General features: G+C 40.6%; 1 protein-coding gene across 2 annotated transcripts; it reads right to left on the bottom strand.

Moving 5' to 3' along the window:
• Positions 1 to 1,056: 1,056 nt before the first annotated feature.
• On the bottom strand, positions 1,057 to 25,348 carry LOC308198059 (nuclear pore complex protein Nup153-like). 2 transcript variants are annotated; one of them, XM_080599611.1, is made up of 8 exons: positions 20,636 to 25,348; positions 19,293 to 19,432; positions 19,085 to 19,210; positions 16,796 to 16,906; positions 16,620 to 16,658; positions 13,504 to 16,519; positions 5,346 to 12,402; positions 1,057 to 3,830 (listed from the first exon to the last, which is right to left on the bottom strand). In XM_080599611.1, the coding sequence occupies exons 1-6, from the start codon at positions 20,799 to 20,801 to the stop codon at positions 16,439 to 16,441; spliced, it is 663 nt and encodes a 220-aa protein (XP_080455737.1). In that variant the 5' UTR covers positions 20,802 to 25,348; the 3' UTR covers positions 1,057 to 3,830; positions 5,346 to 12,402; positions 13,504 to 16,438. The 2 variants fall into 2 exon arrangements, with proteins under 2 accessions (XP_080455737.1, XP_080455738.1); XM_080599612.1 differs by lacking the exon at positions 16,620 to 16,658.
• Between the last annotated feature and the right edge of the window lie 1,389 nt (positions 25,349 to 26,737).

Here is a 26,737-nt window from a genome sequence, read left to right on the forward strand (position 1 = left end):
TACCAGCCCAACTCTTACAGCTTAAGTTCACTGCACTCGAATGCCTTCAAGACGTGCTTTTAGGAGCCATGGAGAAGAACCCTCTGGTAAGACCACCATTATAAAGTACTGAGTGTTGTTTTACACTTAAAATAGAACTATCTGTTACAGTCATTCATCAGCTTTCCCTAGGCTGCTGCTCTCTCACTACTGAATGTGATCCTGCTCTCAGTTTCCCACTAACTTTTTCCCCCAGCGTTTATGGCCTCTTTTCATCTATGACACTTTTAAGGGACTACACCGTGTTGAAAAATGCTGGTTAACATTTCCTTTTACACAAGGTGCCTCATCGAATTTTCCTGACAAAACCAAACCCCAGAACCTTAACTAGAAGAGGAAGCACACAAACACACACGCCTCCCTGGCCACCATATCTCCCCAAAACATATCTGTTCAGTAACAGACCAACTGTAAGAATACTGCGATTAAAATCAGTATAGCTCTATACACTGCTTTTGTTCGGGATTACTAGCTAATGTCCTTCCCCTTACCCCTTCTGGAATTAATACTGAATTCTGTACTCCAAAACGCGGTTCTTAAGTCATACAAATGACATTTAACAATCAGAATTTTTCCACACAGTGATCCTCAATAAAAACTTCAATCCTCTACTGCAGTCTTTCAACAAATTAAAGGAATACAAAACTGGCTAATAACTGTTCAGTGATTTTTGGACCTTTGTAGCACTAGAGTAACAGCAGTACACTCTGCAGCATAGTTGCAAGTACGTGGGAATAAGATACTCTCTCTCATCTCTTTTTTTCTCTGAAAAGTGTGAGGCCTCTATTTCACCCTACTAAAGATTTTACCACCAACTGTACTGCTAGCATTGAGACACTGCAACTTCTGTGCTTGAATGAGATGCAGGACAGGTTCCTTAAGGTGTCGCAATTTTTTGTCTAAACCTAGTGTTGAGATCAAAAAAGGGATTGCTACTAATTGCGTACGTATCAATAACCAGGACAGAAGACATGCTGCATATAGGAATTAAACTTTTTCTAAAGCTCTAGTACATGAACATATCAAATCCCGCAGATTTTTTCTAGTATGGTTTCAGAGGTCTTACTTGATGGACATAAGCGCACAAGTGAAGACAAAAGATATTCTGTTTACCTGAAGTACATGAAGGTTTGAACTACATTCTAGTCCTGATCTTTCCAGTCAAAACTGTTTAACAAACAACCCACCAAACAGTAAAACAAACAAGAAAACCCCATGCTTCCTCTCTACATAAAACTTTTCACAATTGTGTTTTCTGCCCACCACCTGGCTTTAAAAAGTATACGAACTTCTTTGAAAGATCATGTTTTTAGTCTGAACTCCAAATGAACAACGTGTAGGGCATGTAAAGAACAAGCACGTCATTAATGAAAGCTTTTCTCTAAAAAGGATAAACTTATTCTTGGGGAAAAGTGTGGAAACAGATGTTATCTAGGCAATATTCCTACAGGAAAAACGAATAATTTTGCCACACCTCAAAGGAAAAAATAATTGTGCTTAACAGGTAAGAAAATAAAAAAAATCAGAGCAAACCAAAAAATAAATCACAGAATATGCATCCTCGTTTTAATCATTAAGGATTACCTTTGAGCTCTGCTTTGGTGCTTGGCTTTGCACTTTCACAGGCTACACACTTCGTGGCCTCTGCTTTGTTTTGAACCAAGCAGGTCTCCCAATCCCAGCTTCCTTCAGGCTTCTTGAATTTGTCTAAATCCAGAAATTCTCCAGAAGGAGCAGAAAATGCAGATGCACTGCTACTGGTCACAGGTGTTGGACCCTCTGTGAGACAAACAAGACAGTTAACCATCCTGTTTGAACATGAACTATAAAATGAACATTAACTTTTAAATTTGATTTGTCAAATCCCACAGAAATGTTCAAAACTACTCCGCAACTCCCCCCCCCCCGCCCCTGAAAAAAATAAAAGCCACCAAAAACCCACAAAGAAACAAACAAACAAACAAAAAAAACAGAGTGGAACTCAAAGCTTCCAAACAACACACAACTCTGTTCAGCACACAAGCTTCTGCTGCTGTTGACCACAGTGTAACCTCCATAAAGAGGCCTGACAGGTGCCTTTTAAAAAAAAGGTGCCTTTTAAGAGAGAAGCAGAAGATAACGCTTCAAATTCAAAACCGGAAAGACAAGAATGGCTCTTCCCTTCCACAGCACACGCAGAAAACTTTTATCCTAGTATTACTTGCATCGCTCTTCCTCTTGACAAGTGCAACGTAACCGTGCAATTCACTGCACCATGGTCACAGTAAACCCCTCATTTCCAAAATTCCTCCTTGCAATGGCAAGAGCCTCAGACAAAGATGCCGACTGACCGCTCAGAGGTTGGAAGTCCAAGAGAATCAACTCTGTCTGAAATCCATTATCTTACCTCATGAAATTTCAGTCTTACCGCACAGGATGATTACAAAAGCCCGGTCTAGTCCATCTTAATTTGTTTCTTCCACGATATATTTGCACAGGTGTTTTTCGATGTAATGGCATGTTAAATGACATTTAGAGTCAAAGTTAGAATTAGAATCGTATTTTAAAAACAATACAACCACGCTCAAAATCAATTACGGTCACACACAATGGGAAACAACCCAGTACTGCCCTGAAGAAGTTACCCAGCGGGTCACTCGCTTTCTTGAAGCCTACCACTGACCTTCATAGGCATCTCTCTGCTTTAGCTTAAGACTAGTTAAGACTACACTGTCTTGAAATCTGGCTTCACATCTCCCCTCAATTACATACAAACGGTGAGTAGAGGCATTTTGGACACATTCTGTAATTTTTTTTACTTATTTTTTGAAAGAGAAAAACACTAATTTTTAACTCTTTCTATGGAGTTCTCATTTTCGCCAGTGAAAAATCACTATGTTGTTTTTAAATTAAGTCACCCACTTCAGCCATCTTCCCTCACCAGCTGCAAAGCTGGGGGTATCTGCATTGATCCAGCTCCGTACTAATACATTTCACAATCAGTTCAATTTATGCGACAGGCTGGAACCTGGGCTGAGACCTCTGAAGTGCCTGTAAACCAATCCTGCAGACAGCCGCTAACCCATCAACCGTACCTGGGAATCGTGTTGCTTAAAATATTCCATATATGCAACGTACTTTTATTCTGTACAAGATTCACAGAGGCTAGGATGGAAACAACAGGAAAAAAAGGACCATACCTGGTTTCTCAGACTGACAGGCTACACATTTGTTATCTTCCGTCTTATTTGGTACAAGGCATATTCCACAGTCCCAAGAGCCTTTCGCCTTCTTAAATTTGTCTTCAAAGCCCAGAGTGGCTGTTGTGTCAGTGCTGCTCGAGGAGGATGTCACTGTCACCGAGCTGTCTGTGACCACTGGTCATGTCAGAGCAGGCATTACTCCCGTTCCAGGTTTTGGTGTCTCACATGCTATACATTTTGTAGCTTCCGGTTTGTTTTGGACAAGACATGTATCACAATCCCACGTTCCAGGTACTGTTTTGAATTTGTCTCCAAAGCCCAGCATCCCTGCTGGGGGCGCTGCTGGCTTTGAGGTGTCGCATTGACTTGAACTTACTGTCTGTTTCATACTCTCAACTGTTGAGGCTTTAGTAGCTTGACAAGTTACACATTTGTCCTTTATGTCTTTGTTTTGCAGAAAAGGGTCACATGTATCAGATTGCCAGTACGATGCTTGTTTAGAAGTCTCTTTACCTGCAGAAAAAGTTGTTATTGCAGGCCTAGTATAAACCACTGTGCTTGTTGTAGGTTGCGCAGACGTAGAAGAGCGTGTTTTCAACAATCCAAAGTCTAGGAAGCAAGAAAAAAAAGTCTTCCTGTTAGCGCAGCACCTCACTACATGTAACTAAGTGACTTTACTAGAGGGCAAAAATTTCAACCCAGGTGCCAATGGTTACAACTAGACATTCAGACCGAGCGCAACAGGAAGTCCCCAGAAATCTTATCTAAACGGATGAAATTTCATCTGCTGCACTGGGTCACAACAGAACATTTCGTTAAAGCTTCATTTAACTCTTTGTTTCCAAGCAAGCTTTAAATCAACATTTTCACTGGTCGATACAAGTACAAACAGACAGTAGCTGACTGAAATCTGACAGTCCAACGTGGAATGGAAATAATACAATTTGATTAAGACGCGATGCCCAATCGAATCAAATTTCTAAAGCTCCTCCTTCCGTAGCAGATGACTCAAATCTACTCCAGTAACTGTACAGAAGTTTGTACTCGGAGCAGCAATCCATGCAGTATTTTCCCACAGATGCTGAATATTAATTAAATAATAAAAACTCAAGACAATTGAACAACTGTCTAATTTTCTATAATTAGGACAACTCCTTATTTAAAAGGTGGCAATTTTAACAGGAAAGACAAGCTACTAATACAGAAAGACTAAAGGAAATGCATCTTAAACAGCAGCTCAAGTTGCTTGTAAATCTACCTTGAACATAGTTGTTTTGTGGTTTGTTTGTTGGTTTTTTTTTAGTCAAAAATGAAGTCTTTGAACAATGTGGATTTAGATTCTGCTTCTTTTAAACCGATAAAGAAAGTGAATGTCACTTCACTCAGAGGTCTTTCCTTAAACAAAATGCACAATGTATTTTCTCTCACTTAGCTCTTTCCAACAGAGAAATGTGCTGCCTTCTTAACAAGTATGTAAGTTAGAAGAAGACTTTTGGGAAAAGATCAAATTCAATAAAGCCCTTTTTCTTAAAAGATATCTTTTCCACAGACACACTTTATGAAACTGTTGAAAACAATTGCAATTGCTTAAAAACAAAATTCAGAAAAGGGTTTTTAACGTAAAACACTCCACTTCTGTTTGCAGTTTAAATTTTAATCCACAGGAGCCATTGTAAGCTAAGGCCCAAAGATTCGCAGCTTTCGCCATGTATTTGGAACTGAAGCTCTTTCCTATTCTTTCTTCACCTGGGCTGAAGGTGGGACAGGAGTGTTGAGCTTTACAAACATTTCCTTTTCAATTCCACAAATTGTATTTACTTAAAATGAAACACCGATTATCTGGCTAATTCTCTTAGTACCTCATTTACAATTACATCCTAACACGTAAAGGAGATGCAACCCATCTGCTTTTCATCTTGCAGTTTTACTTCCAGCAACAAACACCACTTAGAATAGAAGGGGGCAGATGCACCCTAACAAACGCAGCGCTTAATGTAATGCTCTCCTACATTCATATTTATAGCAGATACTCTATTAACCATAAGTCGTGTGTTGGTTTTTTTTTAATAAAAAATGCTAGCGTATTTTTTGCAGCATCTTTTTAAAAGGAGTTCATTATCTCACCAGGATTTTTTAGAACGTCTAAGACGCTTCCTTCCTTTAAGACGTGGGCAGTGGTGAAGGGACCACCAGCAAAATCTTTGACCTCCTCTTTCTGTGTGTTGATGTTGGTTGAGGTGGTGGTGTCTTTTGAAACAAAAGAAAACAAAAACAGCTTTCACAATGTGACCTAGTTAGAGCAGATTATACTCACTTTTGTTAGAAACAAGAATTTCCAGCTTCATGCTTCTCACATAAGAATCTTCACAAATTCTACTTACTTTGCAATGCTTTATGATTACAAGCAAAACAAAAAGCAACAAAACAAAACAAAAATTATAAAAGCAGATCTGTCACTGGAAAAATACTGCAGAAGTCCAACACTGCCTGGAATTGCTAGCATGCGCAGACAGGACAGATTGAAGATTTAATAAAGAAAAAAAGGAAAATCAGCACTTCAGATCTGAAGTGCTAAAGTTTCAGTTACCTAGGGTAAGAAAGGGCGTCACTGGAGTACCACTGGGTCCAGAAAGTTCTGCCGATTTTACAACGGGAACACTAAATGTAAACCCAATCTGCTATGAACAAGAGAGGTTTTTCAGATTCTCAAGCCACAGGAACTCCAATCGAATGCACACACAAAACCAAATCTGAAAGCTGCTCTTCACATTTGTAGCACGCATGCTGAATGACAAATTATAAGCCAGAAGCCTACATACTTTTCTCCATCAAGGCAGATTCTGCTTTAGTGTTCTGCAACAGCCTACTAAATGCCTAAGAAAAAAAGTCAAGCTCCTTTATTATTTTACTTACAGAAGACGTAGGTAGCACTTCTGCCTCAGTAGATTTCACAACTGGAGATGAAAACGCAAACTCAGGACTGCTAACAGTACTTGTTGGTTGTATCTGTATTTTCAAAAGAATTAAAGGTTTATATTTAAGAGCAACAACTACCTGAATTCACTATCCAACAGAAGTCCCGCAGTGACGTCGAAAAACCTGATGTTTGAGTTATTTTGCAGATAAAAGTAATAATAAAACACAGGGAAGTTTCCAAGTGGGTATAGGACAATATCTTCAAAACCAAATTCCAGAAACTGAGAGGAAAAGCTGGAGATGCTACTTAGGTCTAAATGCACGGAAAAACAAGCCAGGAAGCTGAAGAACGGCAAACTCAGCCCAATGATACTCCAAGAACTTCAGCAAACACCTCAACATGTTAAAGCAGCTGTCTACTTCAAACCGTACAAAAAATATTTCAAGTACTCTGGAACAGATTAATGTTTATTTTATTGCAATAATATGCCAATTATTGCACCCTAGGCTCATTCTATGTGAGGCTCATATGACCACGTTACCTCTAATTTAATAACTTAAATAAAGTTGTGGTTTAACCATTGCAGGCAACTAAGCACCACACAGCCACTCGCTCACTCCCTCCAAGTGGAACAGGGAAAAGAACCGGAAGTAAAGAAGTAAAGTTGTTAAATTTGAGGTAGCATTAATGACTCATCGCATGTAATGGCTACCTGGAAAGACAAATGCCATAACCCTGTACATACTCCCCACTCCTTCCCCTTCTTTCCCCCAGCATTTATTGCTGAGCACGATGCTAAATGGTGTGGAATATCCCTTCGGTCCTCTGGGCTCCGCTGTCCTGGCTGAGTGCCCTCCCAGCCTCTTGTGCATCCCCGACCTCCTCGCTGGCAGGGCAGCGTGAGAAACAGAAAAGGACTTGTCACTGTGTAAGCACTGCTCAGCAACAGCTAAAACACCAGTGCCTTACCAACACTGTTTTGCTCACAAATCTGCAACACAGCATCATCTACTACGAAGAAAATTAACTCTACCCCTGCCAAAACCACTATAAATAACTTGGCATAAAGTCCACACCCCCCTTCCCCCGCAGACTTCCACAGCATTTGAAGCAGTTATACAATCACGTTAAATGGGAGTTGGCAGGCTCTAAGACTGAGAGAAGCAGAATCAAAACATTTATGCCTTTTTCCCCAAACTGGCATACAACCCCAATTCATTCAGCTGCGTAGAAACTAATATTTGTTAGTTTCATGAGCACCACAGAAAAAGTCAACTCGCAATAAAGCAGTATACTCATTGTAAACATTATTTATAGCATAAAGATTTACCTTGCCCGCCGCCGTCGCTGCTGCATCTGCCATGCCTGCCGCCTCCGTTGAATTTGCCACGCCTGTCGTTGCCGCTGTTGACCTTGATATGTCCTTTGTCATCAGCAGGTATGGCATGCCCGCCGCCATTATTGGATATGTCAAGCCTGAGGGCACTGTTGAACACGTTATGCCTGACGTCGCCGTTGTATATATCATGTCCTCCACCTCCTCCTCTGATAGATCTGTCAAGTCCTCCACCTCCGATGGATCTGTCATGCCCTCCACCTCTGATGGATTTGCCATGCCCGTCGCAGCTGCTGGAGTTGCCGTGCTCATTGCTGCTGTTGAAACAGCGCTCGGTGACGCTGAGACAGCGCTACTACCAACGAAACTGGAATTGAACTGAGGCAGCGATGCAGCACTGATGGGTAGGGGTATTTTCGGTAGCACTGGTTCCTCCACTTCCTAAAGTTGCAAATTTTAATTTTTCTTATACAAGACATACTACTTTCTCACCCCATCCCACCCAATTTATTAACAAAATTAAATAGAACAAAAATCCATACAAATTAAGAGAAAGCAAGTTTCCAGAAGAAATCCCGATCTCCCCACCTCTGTCTACCACGTCATTTTAATTTATGGCAGGCCTGCTTCCACATTATACTCTATTCAACAACTGTACAGCAAGAACACTGAAAGTTAACTCAAAACCTGTGCGGAACAGAGATGCACAGATCACATTTTTTTTCTTTCTTCTCTGTACTTTAGTCATCAAAGCTCTAGAGAAGCATCATCCTTTCTAACTACCCTCGCATGGCTTCAATTAAGAGTACACTCTCAAGACAAGTGAGAAAGTGTTCCTCTTGCAAAATTAGGCAGGATAGCTGCCAAAGTTTCTAAAGTCACTACAGCAGTGAACGTGGAAAAAGGTAATGTTTAAAGAAGCAGGTAGGTTCAAAAACCAAACTAAACACAAAAAGCACCAAAGAAAGTCAGACTAGCAGCACTGAAGATTGTGTTCTGGTAAATACAGTCTATACCATGTATCAGGATGCAAATATAAAAATCAGAAAACAGCCTCTTAACAACTTCAATTTTCATCCCTGCCACTTACTTTATTTGATTACTAAGATTGGATGAGTTATGTTTTAAATGGCATAGGAAATCTGACCAAAATTTGTACAGTACTATCATGATCTACTTAGAAATGACTAGGCAGGGATGTAAGTTGGTACTACTGATATTCAGTGCATCCTGTAGCTTACATCTGTTTCACAGTTTTGATTTGAAAAGTTTATGGAACTTTTGATATTTGGACCATTATTTTATTTGTGTTACAGGAATAAACAACAGTGTTTACGATTTCTTTATATTGCATCATCCTGAAGTCCCATTTAATGATTTGAAACTTAAATTAACTTAAATACTTAATATTAACTTAATATTAATTAAATACTTAATATTAACGTAAATACTTAAATTAACTTACAGGCAGCTTATATAACATCCAATAAAAGAAAAATTAATCTGAATATTCATGGTCATAGTTTTATGGAATAGATTTTTCCTATTAAAATGAGAAAAAAACTCTCTCACAATGAGTTTGGTGAGTATCAAAAACTGAGTCATCGTTAGCAGACATGCAGAATGCTGTCTTCTACTACTCTTTCAAACTCTTGGCCTGTATCTTTCTGTATGACTTAAATATGAAACCAAAAATTAAGCTTTTTTTTTTCTTTTTATACTTGGCACTCGTTTCAAGTATCATTCCTGTAGAAAAACTATACAAACCTTCACCAAAACATTACTTCTCTTCTTAGGACTCATTCATTCAATTGCTAACGAGAAATGTTATAGTTTGAAGAATCTCCAAGGTAAGAGAATTAAAAATTTCAAAATTACATAAGCAAAGTTCAGGTATTCAAAGACAGGAAATCAATTGGAGCCTGCTCTGAAACCCACAAGAAAACAAAAACAATGCAAAAATAAAGCGGTATTGTTATAATTTACTATGATGCAATAAAACTGACACACTTAGCTAGTTACTTCAGTAAGCTCAGTGACAGCAATTAATTTAAGAGTCACTTACCTGTTCTTGTACAGCTCTTGATAAATAGTGTATTCCTCTTTCCCTTCTCATTTTGCCGCCTCCGCTACTCACTCCTGAAGACAGACCATTGGACGCAGCAGTACTGAATTTGTAGCTGGTCACATTGCTAGCACACGACAGTACAGAAGTTGGGGGAAACAAGAGAAAAAAAAATCACCAGCCAAATTTTTTTTCAAGATATTAGAGCTGTTATTAGTCCTAGAATTGAAACCTGCTGATCAGAAAAAAACTAAAGCTGTCTCACAAGTTGCTAAACGCTGGTAAATACTTGATGTTCTAAATAGGAAAAACTTTATTAACAGCAGCAATGAAAAGGACATACATAAGTGCACCGTTCACACGGGAACAATGACTAAGCCAGAAGACCTGAAATAGAAGAGCTGATTTAGATTGTTATTTTCCAGTGCTTCCTTTAAATAGGACTGGTTCTCTGATTCTGCGATGCACGTGTATCTTTTGCAGGGATATAAAAGAACAGCTCACAAAAATACAGAAAGAGTGCACATATGCACACATACACATGGGAAACACTGCCAACAGCTCTGATAGAATAGGGACGCCTTAGACTTGTGTGGCAAGGTAATATGGCCTAAGCTTCAGAAGCAGCTCTGGCTTTCATGTGGCCATCAGCAGGAACAGCAGAGGTGTTTGGGTATGCCAACATTCCAGAAGTCTTTTCAGACATGAATACAGATCCCTTTTGTAAGGCATACAAAGGCGTTTTTCTGGTACTTAAAAAAGCCTAGCTCAAAACCAGAAAGATATCCTAATCCAAGAGCAAATGGGGAAAAAATAACCCAAACCAGAAGTGGAATAGGGAATAACTCTAACAAAAGTACTATGGCAAGAAAATGAAGTATGCCTGGAAAAACTGTGACCTCAAAGCTTATCTTGCAGCCAATCAGTCAGTCAGTACAAAAGTGCATTAGATCGCACTGGAAGACACCAGGTCAAACTCCCACAATACTGAGGAGGAGAACTGGTCTAAACTTGTCAAATACTTGACAACAGCCTGCTTAGCACTGTAACTGCATAGAGGAAGACAGATCCCTAAGGCAGATGCTCAGACTTTTCTCTAATCCAAACTGTCAATCCATTAGAATTCTGAAAAAAGTCTTACATCAAAATAGATCTTCATTCAGACAACTATCGCTTGCCCATAACAGCCCATATTCCTCTTTCTGTTAACACCTGTGAGCTTCAAGGGGGCAAAGACAGTTGTCAGCCTTCAAGCAAGTCTAATCTACAATTGGACTCAGGATATAAAATATATATATATATACACACACACGCATAGATATATAGCATTGGTGGGCCAGAGATTTACTGAGTATTCCAACTCAACTGTCCAAAGGGACTCTTGCCAGCAGATCAGTGTGGTGCTCCTGCTCCAGAACATGGCACCCAACAGAGACCAGCATCACAAAAAACACTACCACCACTACCTACTCTACAAACAAAAGGTAGGGCACTGCAATAAACTTTGTGAACGAAATCAAAAGCAGTGTGAGTTTTCTGTATCTCCTTCCTAAATGGAGAAGTAGAAAGGAGTTCTAACAAAGACAATTTAGAACAGTTTGAAAAAAACATAATTAAAACCCAGCACCTGATTGCACCTGTACCAGAACCTTAAAGCCAGTCGCTTCCACCCCTAAAAAGGTGGTTGTTGTGAAGTCCAACTTTTAGATGCCAAAACAAAGTGTTGAGTTCTTTCTGCAAGCCAAAGAATGCCCATGGTCACCTAAGAATTGCTTGGCAGATGAGCATAGAGTCAACAAAATTCCCTGCTACTGTTCTTTGAAAAGAGCGACTCCCTAAAAACCGAGTGCAAAGTCCCTTAACTCAAGCATTATTACCCAAAACACCATTTGCCCAGAAGGAAAAGCCATCAATATTATCTGGAGGATAACTCATTTGACCTAAACCAAGAAAGCAGTATAACACCAAGCAGTCTCCTCAAGAAGAAATTCAATTAATTCTGCTGGATTTTTTTTATTTTAGAGATGAGTTAGCATTTGGCCTCAAATGATTCTAAAGAACACATGGTCTTCATGTGAACTCAAAGCAGACAATTAACTTCATCATGAAAGGAGTATTAAAAAAAAGAATAATAAATCATAAATCTTCCTCCATGTTTTTGCTTAAAAAATAAAGAAAAAAACACATCAATAAACATCCTCCTGAACTGTAACTCACTTCGCCTACTTCACCTTCTAAAGAATGCTTCAGAAAGAATCATCCCATTAGGACAGAGCTTTCAAACTGCAAGCAATTAAATAGCTAAAACTAATAGCTTTTCCCCTAGGGAACATTAAGAGGGACAAATTATTTTGTTATAAGTAAACTGAGTTATAAACCATGAAATATCTGTCAAAGCAAAATTTGTAACGCTACAGATTTAGTTAAACTACAAAATGAGCCATATTTCCTGTAGAAGGAAAAAATAAGGCCTCCAATAGCAAAGATCCTTTCTGTGGATACAGCATTATAACGTGCTTCGTTTCCCATCTTCGTATCCTTCTCAGAAGATAAACTTGGGATAAAAAGCGGTGTATCAGTACTTTTATTCTTGCTCATCTTCCTTCCTTTCATAAAAACAACAATTTTCTCAAAGTTATATTGATCTTCAAACACAATCCAGACTTTGCAGCTGCCTCAAAATACAAAATTTTCATTGGATTTCCCATTCCTTTTACTGAGAACTGTCACCACCTTTCAGGTGCAGACCGTACTGAAAAAGGAGATTTCTTTCTTTCTTCAAGTAAGTTTTAAATTAATAGATGTCATACCTTTCAGATGGTTCTGCTCGCTGTTCTGCAGGCAAAGTCTTCTCTCTCATCCCCTGCAAGTTAAGTTTAGTTCAAGACTTAGCTGAATATGTACAGAATACACAAAGTACCAACAACCACTTCATGTGGTTTTTTGTGGTTTTTATTTTATTTATTTATTTTTAATTTTATAGCCCTGAATACACCTCACCTACTTAACGTTGTTCCCTAATTCAGCATTGTGGGTACAGTTCAGTTAAATTTTGGGGCTAAAGTAAGCATCACTGCTTCACTCAGCATTGAGGACAAACTGATAGAACACTAAATCAAATTTGTCAAATCCTCTAACAAAGAAAGTAATTATTTTAAACAAAATGACAAAAATTGTGTGTGTGGGGGGGAGAGTTTTCATCAAAACTTGTGTTTGCCAACCCCGTAAAAGGGACATACTTTTCTGTTTTCTATCATTTATCAACAAACAAGAAAAAAAAAACTCTACCCCCCTAAAAACTAAGCAGTTGCTGCTACATTCATTTTAGAACTTTACCAAATGGAGATTGTGCTGGCTAAACAATACAGAGATTGAAAGAGTTAAAAGCAATAAGCAACCAGTATTACTGTCCACTTTGATTTCCAGCCTAAAAAGCCCATACACTTAACACGTGGTCATTTGTACACTCAGACTGATACTGGAAACACAGATGTTTTCGCAGAAAGAGATGCCCATTTAATTTTATGGAAAATTTATCAGACTCCATCTACTCCAAAGCAATCAAAACCGATAACTCAGCACATTGTCAGAACTCTCACTTGGAGCACATAGCTCACCTGGAATAGTTTACACAGAACACGAGCATGTTTCATCAGTGACAGCTTTGTGTACATGAGAATATAAAAGGAAAACATTTCTGTCTTTTAATATTCTTTCACTGAGAACAGGATGACTCAATAGCACATCATGACATCGTGAAAACAACCACAAGACACTGAGTGTTCCAAAAACAGAATTAAATCCATAAAAGCTCAATCTATTTCACAATGGTTCCCACTGCCTTAAAGCTCGCCTCAAACATACTATCAGTACTTTTTGCAAAGATAGGATAACAATTGGTTTGAGAAACATTCCAAGACTGGAAAAAAAAAACAGGCACATAAGGACTCAAAAATGTACTCACTTGGTACTTTGTGTCTACTCTCTGGCAAATTTTGCTGGACTGAGTAGTTGAAGTCGGTGATGGTTCAGAATACCGCGTATAACGCATCGGTTGACGGTTTACCGTTGGTGTCACAAGTCTCTTAACAGGTGGAGGCTGGAATGCATTCTGGGATTCCAGCTTTGAAAGGGAAACAGCAATCAATTTATCCTTACGTCCACCCAAATTAATTCCAATATTTATTGATGAAAACAAATTACAGAACTATAAACCTCCCCCCATCGGTCTTGGCACTCAGTGAATACGATTTGAAAATTCTGAAGACCGTTCAACTTGTAGAGGGAAATCACCAGAAAACCAGTAACGAAATCCATAAAGCTATATATAAGTAGCCAAAGTCTGACTGAATTCCATTTCAAAATTTGGCAGTTAGCTTCATAGACAAAATAATTCATGCTACCATAATTAAAATAACCCATGTTCCTAGAATATGCTCCTATCTTTTCCTCTGCCCACACTGTGATTTTTTTTTTTCAGTAGCTTAATTCATTAATTTAACATTCGAAGTGTTAAGCAACTAATTATACAGGCTTCTGGGCTTCACATTCCCTACATTTTCCCTCTTCAAAGTTACACAAACAATAGAACACACTCAAAAAAACCAACTTGTCAGTCTTACAATAATCTCATTCATTAAAATATGATCCAATGCTTTACATGTGCATTAGATGCACTTCAAGTAGTGGGTTTGACTTCCCTTTTCAAAGCATTTTCACAGACCAGAGTTAATTTTTAACACAGACCACTGCGTGTTCTGCAAAACTGACTTAACTGAACTGTCAGACAGAAAACAAACCCTAAAGGCTACAAGATTTACCGATGGCTCCGCCTGCAGTCTTAAGGATCAGAAAATACAGTCTTAGGAAGCATGCTATTGTTCAAATCAATACCAACAGGAAATTTTTGTTTACGCTGCAGCTTTAATTTCACAGTATCTCCCAGCTCTTAGTAATAGAATTCACACTCTCTCTAAAGTATATAAAAATACATCTTTCTAAAAAATATTACATTCAGTTTGAAACCTTGAATAAGACATGTTTTATGTAAGTTCACAAATCTACTTCGAGTGAACGACGGTTCATTGCTGGTTTTAAAGGTAAAAAAGAAAAATATTAATTCCCCCAGTTAGGCATTTAATACACCAAGAGCTATTCTGCCTGGTACAGTTCCTTGAAATAAGAAAAATACCACATCACTGCTACCCACTGCAGAAGTTTAGCCCGAGTGCACAAGTGTTCCGTCAACCGCATGTTCACTTTAGCAGGAAAACACACGATCGTCTCCTCAGCAAATAATTGCTTCTCATCACGGGCTACCCTTCTCCCGCCACCATTATGAATTCTAGTATTATGAATAGACAATCTATCTCCTTTCACCCACTGACAGCTGCGTGCAACATTCATTTAGTGGCTGACAATTTCAGGCTCTCTGTTGCAAATCTGGCAGATCTTTCTTAATGCCTTATCACAGGTGTATTGCTATAATATAACTGAGAATTCACACCAGATTTGGTTTTAGTTATTTGGATAATATTTATGATATACTTCACTTCTCCATGCCCTTGTAATTTGGCAGATGGTGAAAAGATGGTCCAGGAAATCTGAGATGTTTGTAAACTCTGAAGTGATTGTAAACTTAATTATACATCCATCCAGTCAAGGAATTAGCACAGAAACTTCTTGAGACACTGTCCCTTTTCTCATTAGAACAGAAGATGAAAAGTTTGCACATCTTGTTATTTCCTTCAGTCACCTGATCTTCAAGTGGTCATTTAAGGGTTTTGCAATTTAATAAGCCCAAGGATACCCCTAACTAAAGTCGTCAAAAAAAGATGACTAGTTTTCATTTTTTAAAGAAAATGAAAGGAAATCATGCTTTACCACAGCATTATCACCAGTTCTGTGCTACCTCCAAATAGGAATTTAGGAGCGTTAAGATTTATAGCGTCAGAAAAGAAAAAGAAAAAAAAAAACCTCTACCCCCCTAAAAACTAAGCAGTTGCTGCTACATTCATTTTAGAACTTTACCAAATGGAGATTGTGCTGGCTAAACAATACAGAGATTGAAAGAGTTAAAAGCAATAAGCAACCAGTATTACTGTCCACTTTGATTTCCAGCCTAAGAAGCCCATACACTTAACAAGTGGTCATTTGTACACTCAGACTGATACTGGAAACACAGATGTTTTCGCAGAAAGAGATGCCCATTTAATTTTATGGAAAATTTATCAGACTCCAACGATGGTTCATCGCTAGTTTTAAAGGTAAAAATGAAAAATATTAATTCCCCCAGTTAGGCATTTAATACACCAAGAGCTATTGTGCCTGGTACAGTTTTGCAGTTTAATGATACCCCTAACTAAAGTCATCAAAAAAAGATGACTAGTTTTCATTTTTTAAACAAAATGAAAGGAAATCATGCTTTACCACAGCATTCTCACCAGTTCTGTGCTACCTCCAAATAGGAATTTAGGAGCGTAAGATTTATAGCGTCGGAAATTAACAATTTTCCTCCTCTTTACTTTGAATGGTGATAAAAAGCACAAAAACTAGTTTTCTGTGCCCGAATGAACACGGAAGTCTGTACAAAGTCTATATGACCACTCAATCAGTATTTTTCTATTTGTGATCATTTCTTCAAGAGAAAACTTGCCTCAACAGGAATTTTAATATGCAGCTTCACCCCAAGTTGGGGGACAAGATAAAACGACTTGGTGTGTTCTAGAGTTGTTGCTCTCAACTTACAAAGATAACATAATTCTTAACCTGAGTAATCTTCACAGCCCATCATCTACTGTGGATACATGCCAATATTAACTTGATTTGATGTCTATGTCGTCACTGAGGTTTGAGAAAATTTTTCTAATAGTGATAAAGCATTGAAAAAGTTATCTACCTCAGCTTAAGACATTATTGGTTCTTACCTTTCTTCGTTTGGACTGGAAGTCAGTAATATCCGGTTTATCTATGTCCGGAGGCTAAGGGAAAAAACAAAGCATAACTATTAGAGGGCAATTTTTTTTTCCTGAGAGAGAGGGTTCCCTGCAACAAAAATGTGGGGGTTCATGGTCAACTTACACAACACAGCGGCAAAAGAGATGTCATTCTTTTAGCATCCTGTTGAAAAAATAGCGCAATAAATTAAACCGGCCACAGCGTAAGGAAGAATAGTTTTATCTTTATCCTTTGATGGCACATTTACTAAGTTTTATAAACACATGAAGCAAAAACAGATTAAAAGAAGTGCTATTTACCAACAAAGCGGTTGACAGCTTCTCCACTGCCTCCAAGATGCACCACGCTGAGGTACTCAAGGTAGCGTGGGACCACACAGTTTCTTGTCTAGCTTTCGCTCTCTTTTGTGCCTGAAAAATTAGCATTTTAAGTGTTACAATGGTCAATTCTCAGCTAAGGAGGCATGTATTTTATGTCCCAAGGCTACACTGATGATACAATCAATATATTCTGATGACAGAGAAACATGCAGTCACTGGGAGTTCAAGCCATAAAGAAGAGAATACATTCGGAGTTTAATGAAGTTTACCTTGGGCCTCAGTGCATCTTGCACGTGCTTGTTGCACGAGCAATAAAAGAACTCCGTACTTGTAAAAGGTCAAGACGGATGATGCCAGGACTGCTAAGGCCTCCGAAGCAGTAATCAGGGAAACAGAACTCAAGAAAAGGCTTGTGGTACAGAAAGCATTTTCAGTAACAACACAGACCTCAGAGTTTCACGATGGTCTAAGTGTACCATCTTAAAATCAGTGTATACAATCATAACCAGGAACTAGTTTTACTTCTCTCTTGCTTCCTCCCTTCCCCCAAGATTAAAGTTGGCTGCAAATCTTTGTCTTAAAAGATAAAGATCTGATTTAAACTGTAACAGATCTAAACATTACACTGAAAAAGTAAACTGTTTATTTGCACCACCCAACTTCAAATATCAGTCAAAAACTTCCTTTGGTGTGACTTTTTTTCTTCCCAGGTTAAACCCCTCAAATAACCACACTGTGCTTATCACACGATGTGAAGACAGGAAGCAGACCACGCAGCATGTAAAAACACAAGTGAGACTCACAGAACCACAGAATGGTTAAGGTTGGAAGTGACCTCTAGAGATCGCCTGGTCTACCCCCCCGCTCAAGCAGGGCCACCCCGAGCAGGTTGCCCAGGACCATGTCAAGTCAGCTCTTGAAGACCTCCAAAGAGGGAGACTCCACAGCCTCTCCGGGCAACCCGTGCCAGGGCTCCATCACCCGCACAGTGCAAAAGCATTTCCTGATGCTCAGACAGAGCCTCACGTTTCAGTTTGTGCCTGTTGCCTCTTGACCTGGCACTGGGCACCGCTGAAAACACAATGGCTCTCTATGCTCTTTGCACCATCCATTCAGGTATTTATATACACCAATAAGATCCCCCCTGAACCTCATCTCCTCCATACTAAACAGGCCCAGCAGTCCCTGCCTCTCCTCAGAGGAGAGGTGCTCCCAGTCCCTTGATCTTCTTGGTGGCCCTTCGCTGGACTCTCTAGTACCTTGCTGTCATTCACAGCAAGCAGCAAGAAGCAAGCTACTCTCTCCTTTAAAAGCCTAGTATTTTGGTTCCTCTTTTTACCATAATGCAGTAATATTGTAAAAAACAAAAATAGCCGACCAAAGAGGGTTCCCAGCTTTGCACCACAAGGTTTCAAGGTTTCCCGTAAGTGAGGTACTTGTACTGCCCTTTTTCCGTTGCACAAATGGACTGTCAGAACAGAGCCAGCAAACCCGCGTTTTCATTTTCTTCAAATTCCTTTTGATTTATCGATAAAAGTCACTTTCATTTAAATACATTCCTACCAAACCTGATTTGACTTTCCTTTTCGATTCAGCTCTAGCTAATCAGAGTTGTCAGCAGTTTTTATTTGCTATTTCCAAGAACTCTTGGGGGCAAATAACTCTCTCCAAGAACTATATGAATCATTCAAAACAGAAAGCATGTTACTGCTTATCTTGGGACTGCATTTAGTCCTGCATGCCTCTGTGTACCAGAAGAACAAAGGATCAGCAAAGTTGATTTTAGATATTTTCAAAGACTGCAGGTTTATACAACATATCCATAGCATGAATGTAGGCATGCTTGGAAAAGAAGATCCACAGATAAATATTAGCCAGGTTTGACTACTGTAGCTTTTGCTACCATAAACACAAGTTTTCAAAGTTATGCTGTCATTGGTTTTTTTGCATCAAGTTATTTTAACGTAATGTAGTCAGAGGCAGACAATGGCACTTGAATGGAATTTTTTGAAAGACCTAACAACAGAAGAAACCCCAACTACCAACAACTAGCCCAAACTGTCATTCTTGTTCTTTCTGACAAGTATTACCTGTGGTAAAAACTGTCATTAAAGAATTTAAACAGAAATCAATCTCGTCTATTTTTGTAGACCAAGAGGGCAGAAGAGCAACTGTTACCACATATTCAGCTCCCTGCTCAAAGCTCCTTTGGCAGTGCTGCTTTTTTTATTTCCATCACTATTTCCCACTACACTACTTTTCTCATACCTGATAAGGTTCCGTCTTTGGCTGCCTTGATCTTACAGCTGCACCACCGGCATAGGCCGTCTTTCCGGGGTAAAATGGAGAAAACCCAAGCTGGTTTTGCTTAAAAACAGACGTGCTTCCACGTACCTACGGAAACACAGTATGAGAAGTGGATAGAAAAACAGGTACACATTCAAACTGATTAAAAGAAATACTGTGCAGTACTTACAGGACACAGTCCTCCAAAAACAAATAAACTGAATGCAGGTTTCTTAGAGCTAGCTGCAGAATGCTGCGAGAGGGAATGAGTTCTTTCAGCTTCTGTGGGCCAGAGCAGTGACGATGAAGTATTTTTTAAAACTGCAACATCTGCCAAAATGACGTATGCTAGATGTAAATGCCTCTCGTACGTACAGAACTTTAACAATAAAGATCACACTAATTCAAGTTCTTCATTACAGAAAAATAAGCATGACTTCAGCTTCTTTAAATAGATCAACTTCACGTACAGACTGAAAACCAAGTATCACCTACAAACTTGAAAACTGTTCACAGAGCTGCAAGTAGTTTTCAGCAATCTTACCAAGTTAATACTGTGCTTCCAATGCAGATATTTTTTTCCTTCAGGCTAAGATAAAAGAGGACCGCATAAACATCAGTGCATTTGTACGGACAAAGCTTTTTTCTGTGTTGGTAAAAGGCTGGAGGCCAGCACAGATCATAATCGCATAGGTTTTAAACCTGGAAGATTCCCCAAAGGCTGCTCTAAGAGTTAACGATCTTCTGCCCATGTATGTTTTACGAAGACACACCAGAAAGTTCTAGTGCACTCAGGTTATATTGCTAAAGCCCAGCAACTCTACTCTCAGCTGTACAAAAGTTCTCTGCAAAACCTGCTGAGCACATGTCAGTCCCTGTCTATATGGGGGACTAGAAAAAGCTGCAAACCTGCTGTTCGCCCTTTCAGCGAGAAGACCTACGTACCAACCTACATCGACACGATGCTTATTTTTTATTTTAAAATGGTGTGCTTTCCTCAATGAATTTGGCAAAAGACATGAAAGTATTGACAGCTGAAGCCTTCTACCAAGAAAGGTCAAAAAACAGCCTATAGCTTATGACAGAGTAGTTTCTTTATCTTCTCTTGCTGAAACACAGGAAAACATCTCGTGTTCCTGTTTGTCACCTGCACTTATTCACATTTAACCAGCTGTCTGTTAGATATTCTGAGTCACTCTTCCTTCTAGACAATCAGCCTAGTTGTCAAGCTATGGCAAGTCAGCCTGATTTCCTACCGTCCCAGTTCAAAATTTACATATAACCTAGCTGAACGTGTATATTTCAGCATTGACTCTTTCTAACATCAGGGTATCATAAACGTATTCCAAAGCACGCTTCTATTAAAAAGGTGATAGGATTATATACTTCTAAACCACTAAAAATTCAATTTAATTCTCGCATCCAAAGTTGACATTCACCTATTTTATTTACTAAGGTGATGTGGAATATTAAAGAACGCAAGGTACTTCACATTAAAAAAAAAGTCAATTAAACAGAGAACACAAAAATCACCTTCATCAGATGCTCTAGAGGAGGAATCACTGGTTGTTGAGATGTTATCATCGTCTTGTTGAGAGGTAGAATCTTCTATTTCTTTTATCAAGGACAGCCTAGGACTGCCAATGCCAAATACAGAAGATGTCGAGGGCTGACAAGGTGGGACAGGAGAATCCAGCATGGTATAATTCAGACGGCTCCGATGAAGAGAGGGCCTTGTTAACACAACTGGGAAGTTCAGTGCTGATCTACTTGTGGATGGTTCTAGACAAGAACAGGGAGATAATTAGCTTTGCTATAGACAAGCTCACAGAAGCCAAAACCTGTTTCCTATCGACAGCCATGCTATTGCCAAGTTCTAAGCGCAAAAAGAGAGAAGCCAAATTTAACTTCTTCCTCACCCAGATACGGTTGCATCTAACTGTCTGGCTACAACAACAACACTGCTTGCGATACACAGTATTAATGTTGCATCCAGAAGTAGTTAACTATGAGGTTTTACAACACCACATTCTGACCCCGTGCTCAAATGCTCTAACGCTGACTTGGCCGTTCACTAAATCAAACATATATACTCCTTCTCCCATGTACAGCTTGCAATAAGCTTTACAAAATTTGAGATTACACGGTAAATTACAGATAACACTGCAGCTTCCATAATATTGGAACAAAGGTTACATTAATCTGAATACACAACATGAAAATGAACGTTTGCAGTACTTTTTTCCCAAGTTCTTCCATATCAGCTCACGTTAGAGGCAAAACATCATCTCCTACCCATTAACTATTGGGATTTTGACCCAAGGGACAAGGATGTTGACCCAAGTAACCAGATGAGCATTTTTCCCTCTTGAAGCAAAGGGTCTGCAAACAATGCCAGTGGCCTGGAATAGGTGGCCTTGAAGTCTATCTTGCTAAATGAATGGAACTATTCATGGGTATTTTGCCTGATGAAAGCCTACTGTCTCTCCCAGGAATCTGGGCAATTCAAATGACTTTGAGCCACTATCCTCTTGATACTTGAACTGAAGCTTAAACTAGTTAGTTCAATCTTCATAACCACTGCAGTACCACTAATTAGCTCTCCAAACCATGAGCAGATTTTTAGGACAGCACCATTTGAGATACAGAAAGTTCTTCAGGCGGAAGGCCACCCAATATAGGCTCCAGCACACTGATACCTCAGAACTGAAGAAACACATTGGTTTCAAAATGTAGTAATAATTAAAAAAAAAAATCTTATTCTTAAGCATAGTAAGCAACACCCACGGACAGCAACATAAGCTGCAAAAGGTTCCAGGGTGTCCACCTGCTCCTGATCTCCTGGAGTTAGCAAGCTTGCAGTGCAGCTGTTCTTACTGAAAGCTCCTTTCACGCAGTTACATAGGAAAGCCAACATGTGTTCCTCAGTCACGAAGACCTTCTCTATTCTTTTCTCCAAACTCATTCCCAAGCTACAGCTACACAGAAAGCCATCAATCTCCTTGTTTACAATTAGATGAGATTGGAGGCAAAGATATTTCCTCCTTATTTTTTGATTCTGCCAACAACAGAAGCAACTGACTTTCCACATTATCTATGGTTACCTACGCACGCTCAGACAAAACTTCTTCACTTATTAAAAGCTGACTTCCCCAAAACAGCTAATTTAAGAGAAACTCAAATAAGAATAGATGCAAATTTATACAACAGGACTACAGGAACAGTGAGAGGCACTGGATATAAGACAAATTAATCTTTCATGAGGTAAAGGAGTTGCAAACCTCGTTGCCAACGGTCCAAATACCTTTTCAAAGACACCCCCTCCCCCCGCGTAGACCTTAAAGTTATTGAATATTTTAAGGATAATAATCTCATAAACCACATCCGTGCACAAGTTCCCCAGTTCACCATCAAGTTAACGAGGAACTTTACTAAATTGATCAAAGCCCAAAACAAAAAAAAAAACAAAACAAAACAAACAAAGTCGGGACACGAGACGGAATTTTCCTCTGCCATTCTAGCATCTAGTCTTTTGTTTCGAAGACTGCAAAACAAATTAATTTTTTTAATTGCCTTAGGCAATTAGACAGATTTTCATTCCATATCTTTTAAAAGATGGAAAATGCAACCCAGCACACTTGCAAATGACTTATTTTCAGCATTTAGCACCTGGCTAATAGAGTACCTAAAGTTAACTGATGCCTTCCAAGAGCATAAGATGTATGCTTCGTAACTGTGTATACAGTTTAAAGCTAAGACGGTTTCACAAACAGTTGTTTTGACTTTTTTTGGGTTTTTTTCATTCTGTCAAAACCCTCATTCCAATTTCCTTTTGAAATTCAGATTCAAAACTAGAAATCAGTGAATAAATACAGATGGCCAGAATTCCAAATGATTTTTCACATACCTCGTCTACTAATTCCTGCTGGTTCAGGCGTGAATCTCTCATTGATTATGGTATCTTCATCTGAATAATCGTGGTGATAGTTTACCGGAGTCTCCTCCTGGTTTGCAGATTCATTTCTGTCTACACACTCCTCCTCACGCTTATTGAAATACTTCTGCAGCCAGGCCGGTACAATATTTTTCACAGTTTCTGTCATTCTGCTAATTATTCCCTGCTTGAAAGAAAAAACACTTGTTTAATTACAGAAACGCAGTCAACAGCATATGCTGCGATACCACCTTCCACGGACCTTGAAGACAGATATTATACAGCAAATATTCAGAAGACGACGACGAGGTTGATCCCTGGCATAGGATCGCTACACTTCTGGTAAACCTAAAATTCACCTAAGATTGATTTACAACTACCTATCACTTTCTGCACTTCCAAGTGACCTTGGCAAGGTTCAAAGTTTTGAAACCTCTGCCAAAATTCACCAGCAGGTCGTCAATCTGCAAGGCTATCAGGAAACTCTACGCCTGAACAGCTCCTGACCTACAGACTTGTTCCAGGACTCTTCCTCTTCGCACCCTCCCGTGAAAACCAACTAAACCAGAAGTTCAGCAATTATCTACTGCGACAGTCAGGACCATACTACCCATTAAAATCAGTGAATCTAAATATTTTCAATTTTAGTAATGCTGAATTGCAGTGACTATACGCACAAAAAACAGTTCTGCTCTCAACAGTCAGGCTAACCCAGAAGATGTCCTGGAAGAAACACAGCTATAGCTATAGCACCAGCACCTCCTCTTGCAAGAGCCTTCTAAAGCTGTTGCTGTATTTTGTAGAAGACTGACTCTGCGGCATACATCGGGTACGATCGGAGAATTCCCACCTGACCGAAAGCCCCAGGAACTACGGTTAAATAAAAGATAAATTAATATAAATGAATATAATTAATAATAAAAATTAATAATAAAAATTAATATCCAGAAAGCTGACAATCATGAGCTAGGCATCCTGCTAATCATCCCTCCTGCAGGCAGGGGGAAAAAAAAAAGGTAAATTAGATCCAGGACTAGTTCCCAGGAACTTTGAAGCTGCTAACTATACTGCCTACAGTGCCCAGGCACCTTCAGAGCTTAATGGTAAGAGACAGAGGGTTTGGTGGGCTGTAATTAGGATCACAAGCACACAAAACACATCTATTTAAGTATTTCTAAGAATCGACTTATCGACTAAAGTTGTAGGGGGAAGGATGAGAAAAACAGCGGGGTAGGGATCAGAACCAGAGGTATAACCTCACAAAATCGCATCGGTCGCTTTCGTGCCTCCCCAACTGCATCACTGAGAGACAATTAACATTAAGCCACAGAACCTTCTGCAGAGTGGACATGATATTGAAAATAAACTGAAATTAATTGACAAATGCTCTAAGCAAGCTATCTGCTCAAAGCTCGTCCTTTTATGTTATGAACATTTGCACGATTCGTCTGGTTACAAAGCTAACTGCTATAATAAATGCACACATGTAACACCTATCAGTTTGTCTATTTATCAAATCATTAAAACTCTTCCCCGATAAGTTACTGTTAATTTGATCTGCGCTGGATGTGCAGCAGCCATTCTCTGTGCAGAATCCCCCAGATATCCCCACGCACGTGTTTGCTCTGGCACACTCTTTAAATAAACCTACTGGAAAACACGCAGAGATAACAGACAATGGAAAAGTTAGAAAACCATCTCCACTGATTATTTTCAATCCACGTGTAAGGTTTATCAGTTAGCTACACAGTGTCGGCACACGCAAGCTATGGCACTTTCAACATTAATGCACTGTTCAAGCCAGAGGTTTCAACGGTTGCTCTGTAAGCGTGGGGAATGTTTGCATTGCCCTTCCAGGCCAGCTTTAGATGGACAAGATTGATTGTCAATATGTGGTATAAGGGACTTGGCATTTCTGCAAGTGATAAAAACCTAAATGAGCAGCTATCCATGCGTAGCGCTCCCTTGGTTTTGCATATGATAATCAATCCCCTCAGCTACGTTGCTCATTTAATAGCGGAGAGGTTTTGGCTGAACAAACATGTGCAGAGGGCATCTCCAGAGCATCTCTCTGGGCGTCCTGACATTTCTTAGCAAAGAGCTGCTGGGAGGGATCTCGGCGCGTCCCCCCTCCAGCACGGGGATTTTCACACCCCGAATTGACGGACCGCTTTCACCATCAACCTGCTGTACCCTACAGCACAAACGAGAAGCAAAGCCTGGCAGGTAACGTTCAGAGAATTGATGATGGGCTGAGGAGGGGTGCAGGGAGCGGGGAAAGCCCTGGGGGTGGCACTGGGGGTCCTGAGGGCAGCGGGCTGGGGGTGAAGGGGAGGGGGAGGAGGGGGGTAATGGGCTGGGTAGAGGGGTAAGGGGGTAAGTAAGGGGCTGAGGGGGTAACTGAGGGGGTTAGGAAGGGGCTGAGGGGGTAACTAAGGGGGTAACTAAGCCGTTGAGGGGGTAACTAAGGGGGTAACTAAGCGGTCGAGGGGGTAACTAAGGGGGTAAGGAGGTGGGTAGGGGGTAACTAAGGGGATAAAGGGGCGGGTAAGGTAAGGGGGTAAGTAAGGGGGTAACTGGTGGGCTGAGGGGGAAGGGCCCGCTGTGGGGGGGCCGCTCCTCACCCGCTTGCTCCTGGCACAGGGGGGCTTCGCGGCGCCCAAACGGTGGCGCCGCCTCTTCACCTTGCCGCCGGCCGCTCCTCCTCCTCCTCCTCCTCCTCCTCCTCCTCCTCCTGCTCCTCCTCCTCCTGATCGGGCTCCTGGGCTGCCGCCCGGCGCCCCGCCGCCACCGGCCCTGCCACCGCCGGCCATGCCGCTGCCGGTCGCGCCGCTACCGGTCGCGCCGCCCGAGGCCATACCGCCCCCCCCCCCGCGTTCGGTGCCGTCACGGGGCCCCCCCGCCCCCCGCCGCCACGCGCCGCGGGGCCTGCCCTGCCCCTCGTGGGAATAAAAATGTTGTTTTTGCAGAGTTACGTTGTTTAAAGGTAAGGAATGGGGTATCGAGGTGTGCTTGCAGCGATAAGAACGCTTAGCAGGCGACCTTGTAAAATGCAGACAACCAGACTCCGTAGAACAATTCGGGGAAAATCACGGTGTTGAGTCAAGTCAGGTAAGTGAAGAACCATTACCGCTTCAACCAGTAAAAAAGTCGAAAGAAATTCGAAATTTAACAGGCCGGCAACTGAAGGCCATGCATTGTCTGGGAAGCATCAGACAGATTGTGAGCCTGGATCACCCCCTCAGTGGGGAAACAGGGGAGGGTCCCGTCATCAAAAAGTATATAAACTGGGTTTTGGAACCAGCAGGGGCGCTCCTGCTCGTGGGACGCCCGCCACTGCGATCGCGAATAAATTCCTGCTTCGCTGAGCTCCTCGCCTGAGCCCAAGTTATTGGCTACGGAGTGTTTCTCACAATTTGGGGGCTCGTCCGGGAGCCAGTCGCCTACTGGGGAGCCCCACCGCCGCAGCAGCAGGAAGGCATGCCCCGCTGATTTCAGCGGTCCTGTGCATCGACGGCGGCGGTTCTGCGGAGAGCTGACAGAGGGCCCGAGACTGATGAAAGAGGCAGGATCCGTGAAGGAGTGGGGAAGGGAAGAAGGCAGGCACTCCGGCTTTGAGAATTGATCCGGTAACTCTGTGCACAGACCAAGGTAAGAAATAGGAAGTATTGCCTTGGGGGTCGGGTGAGACTCTGTGTGCC

This window comes from Anser brachyrhynchus (assembly GCF_964034855.1).
Source record: "Anser brachyrhynchus genome assembly, chromosome: 7".
NCBI classification, from domain to species: domain Eukaryota; kingdom Metazoa; phylum Chordata; class Aves; order Anseriformes; family Anatidae; genus Anser; species Anser brachyrhynchus.

What these genes read in the sequence shown, in the direction of transcription:
- LOC308198059 (XM_080599611.1), bottom strand. Translation starts at nt 20,801, where the DNA reads ATGCTGGATTCTCCTGTCCCACCTTGTCAGCCCTCGACATCTTCTGTA. An exon ending in CTCTAGAGCATCTGATGAAG is followed by an intron (nt 19,433 to 20,635) that starts GTGATTTTTGTG and finishes TCATTTTGGCAG; the next exon opens with ATGTTGCAGTTTTAAAAAAT. An exon ending in AGCTGTCAACCGCTTTGTTG is followed by an intron (nt 16,659 to 16,795) that starts GTAAATAGCACT and finishes TTTTTTCAACAG; the next exon opens with GATGCTAAAAGAATGACATC.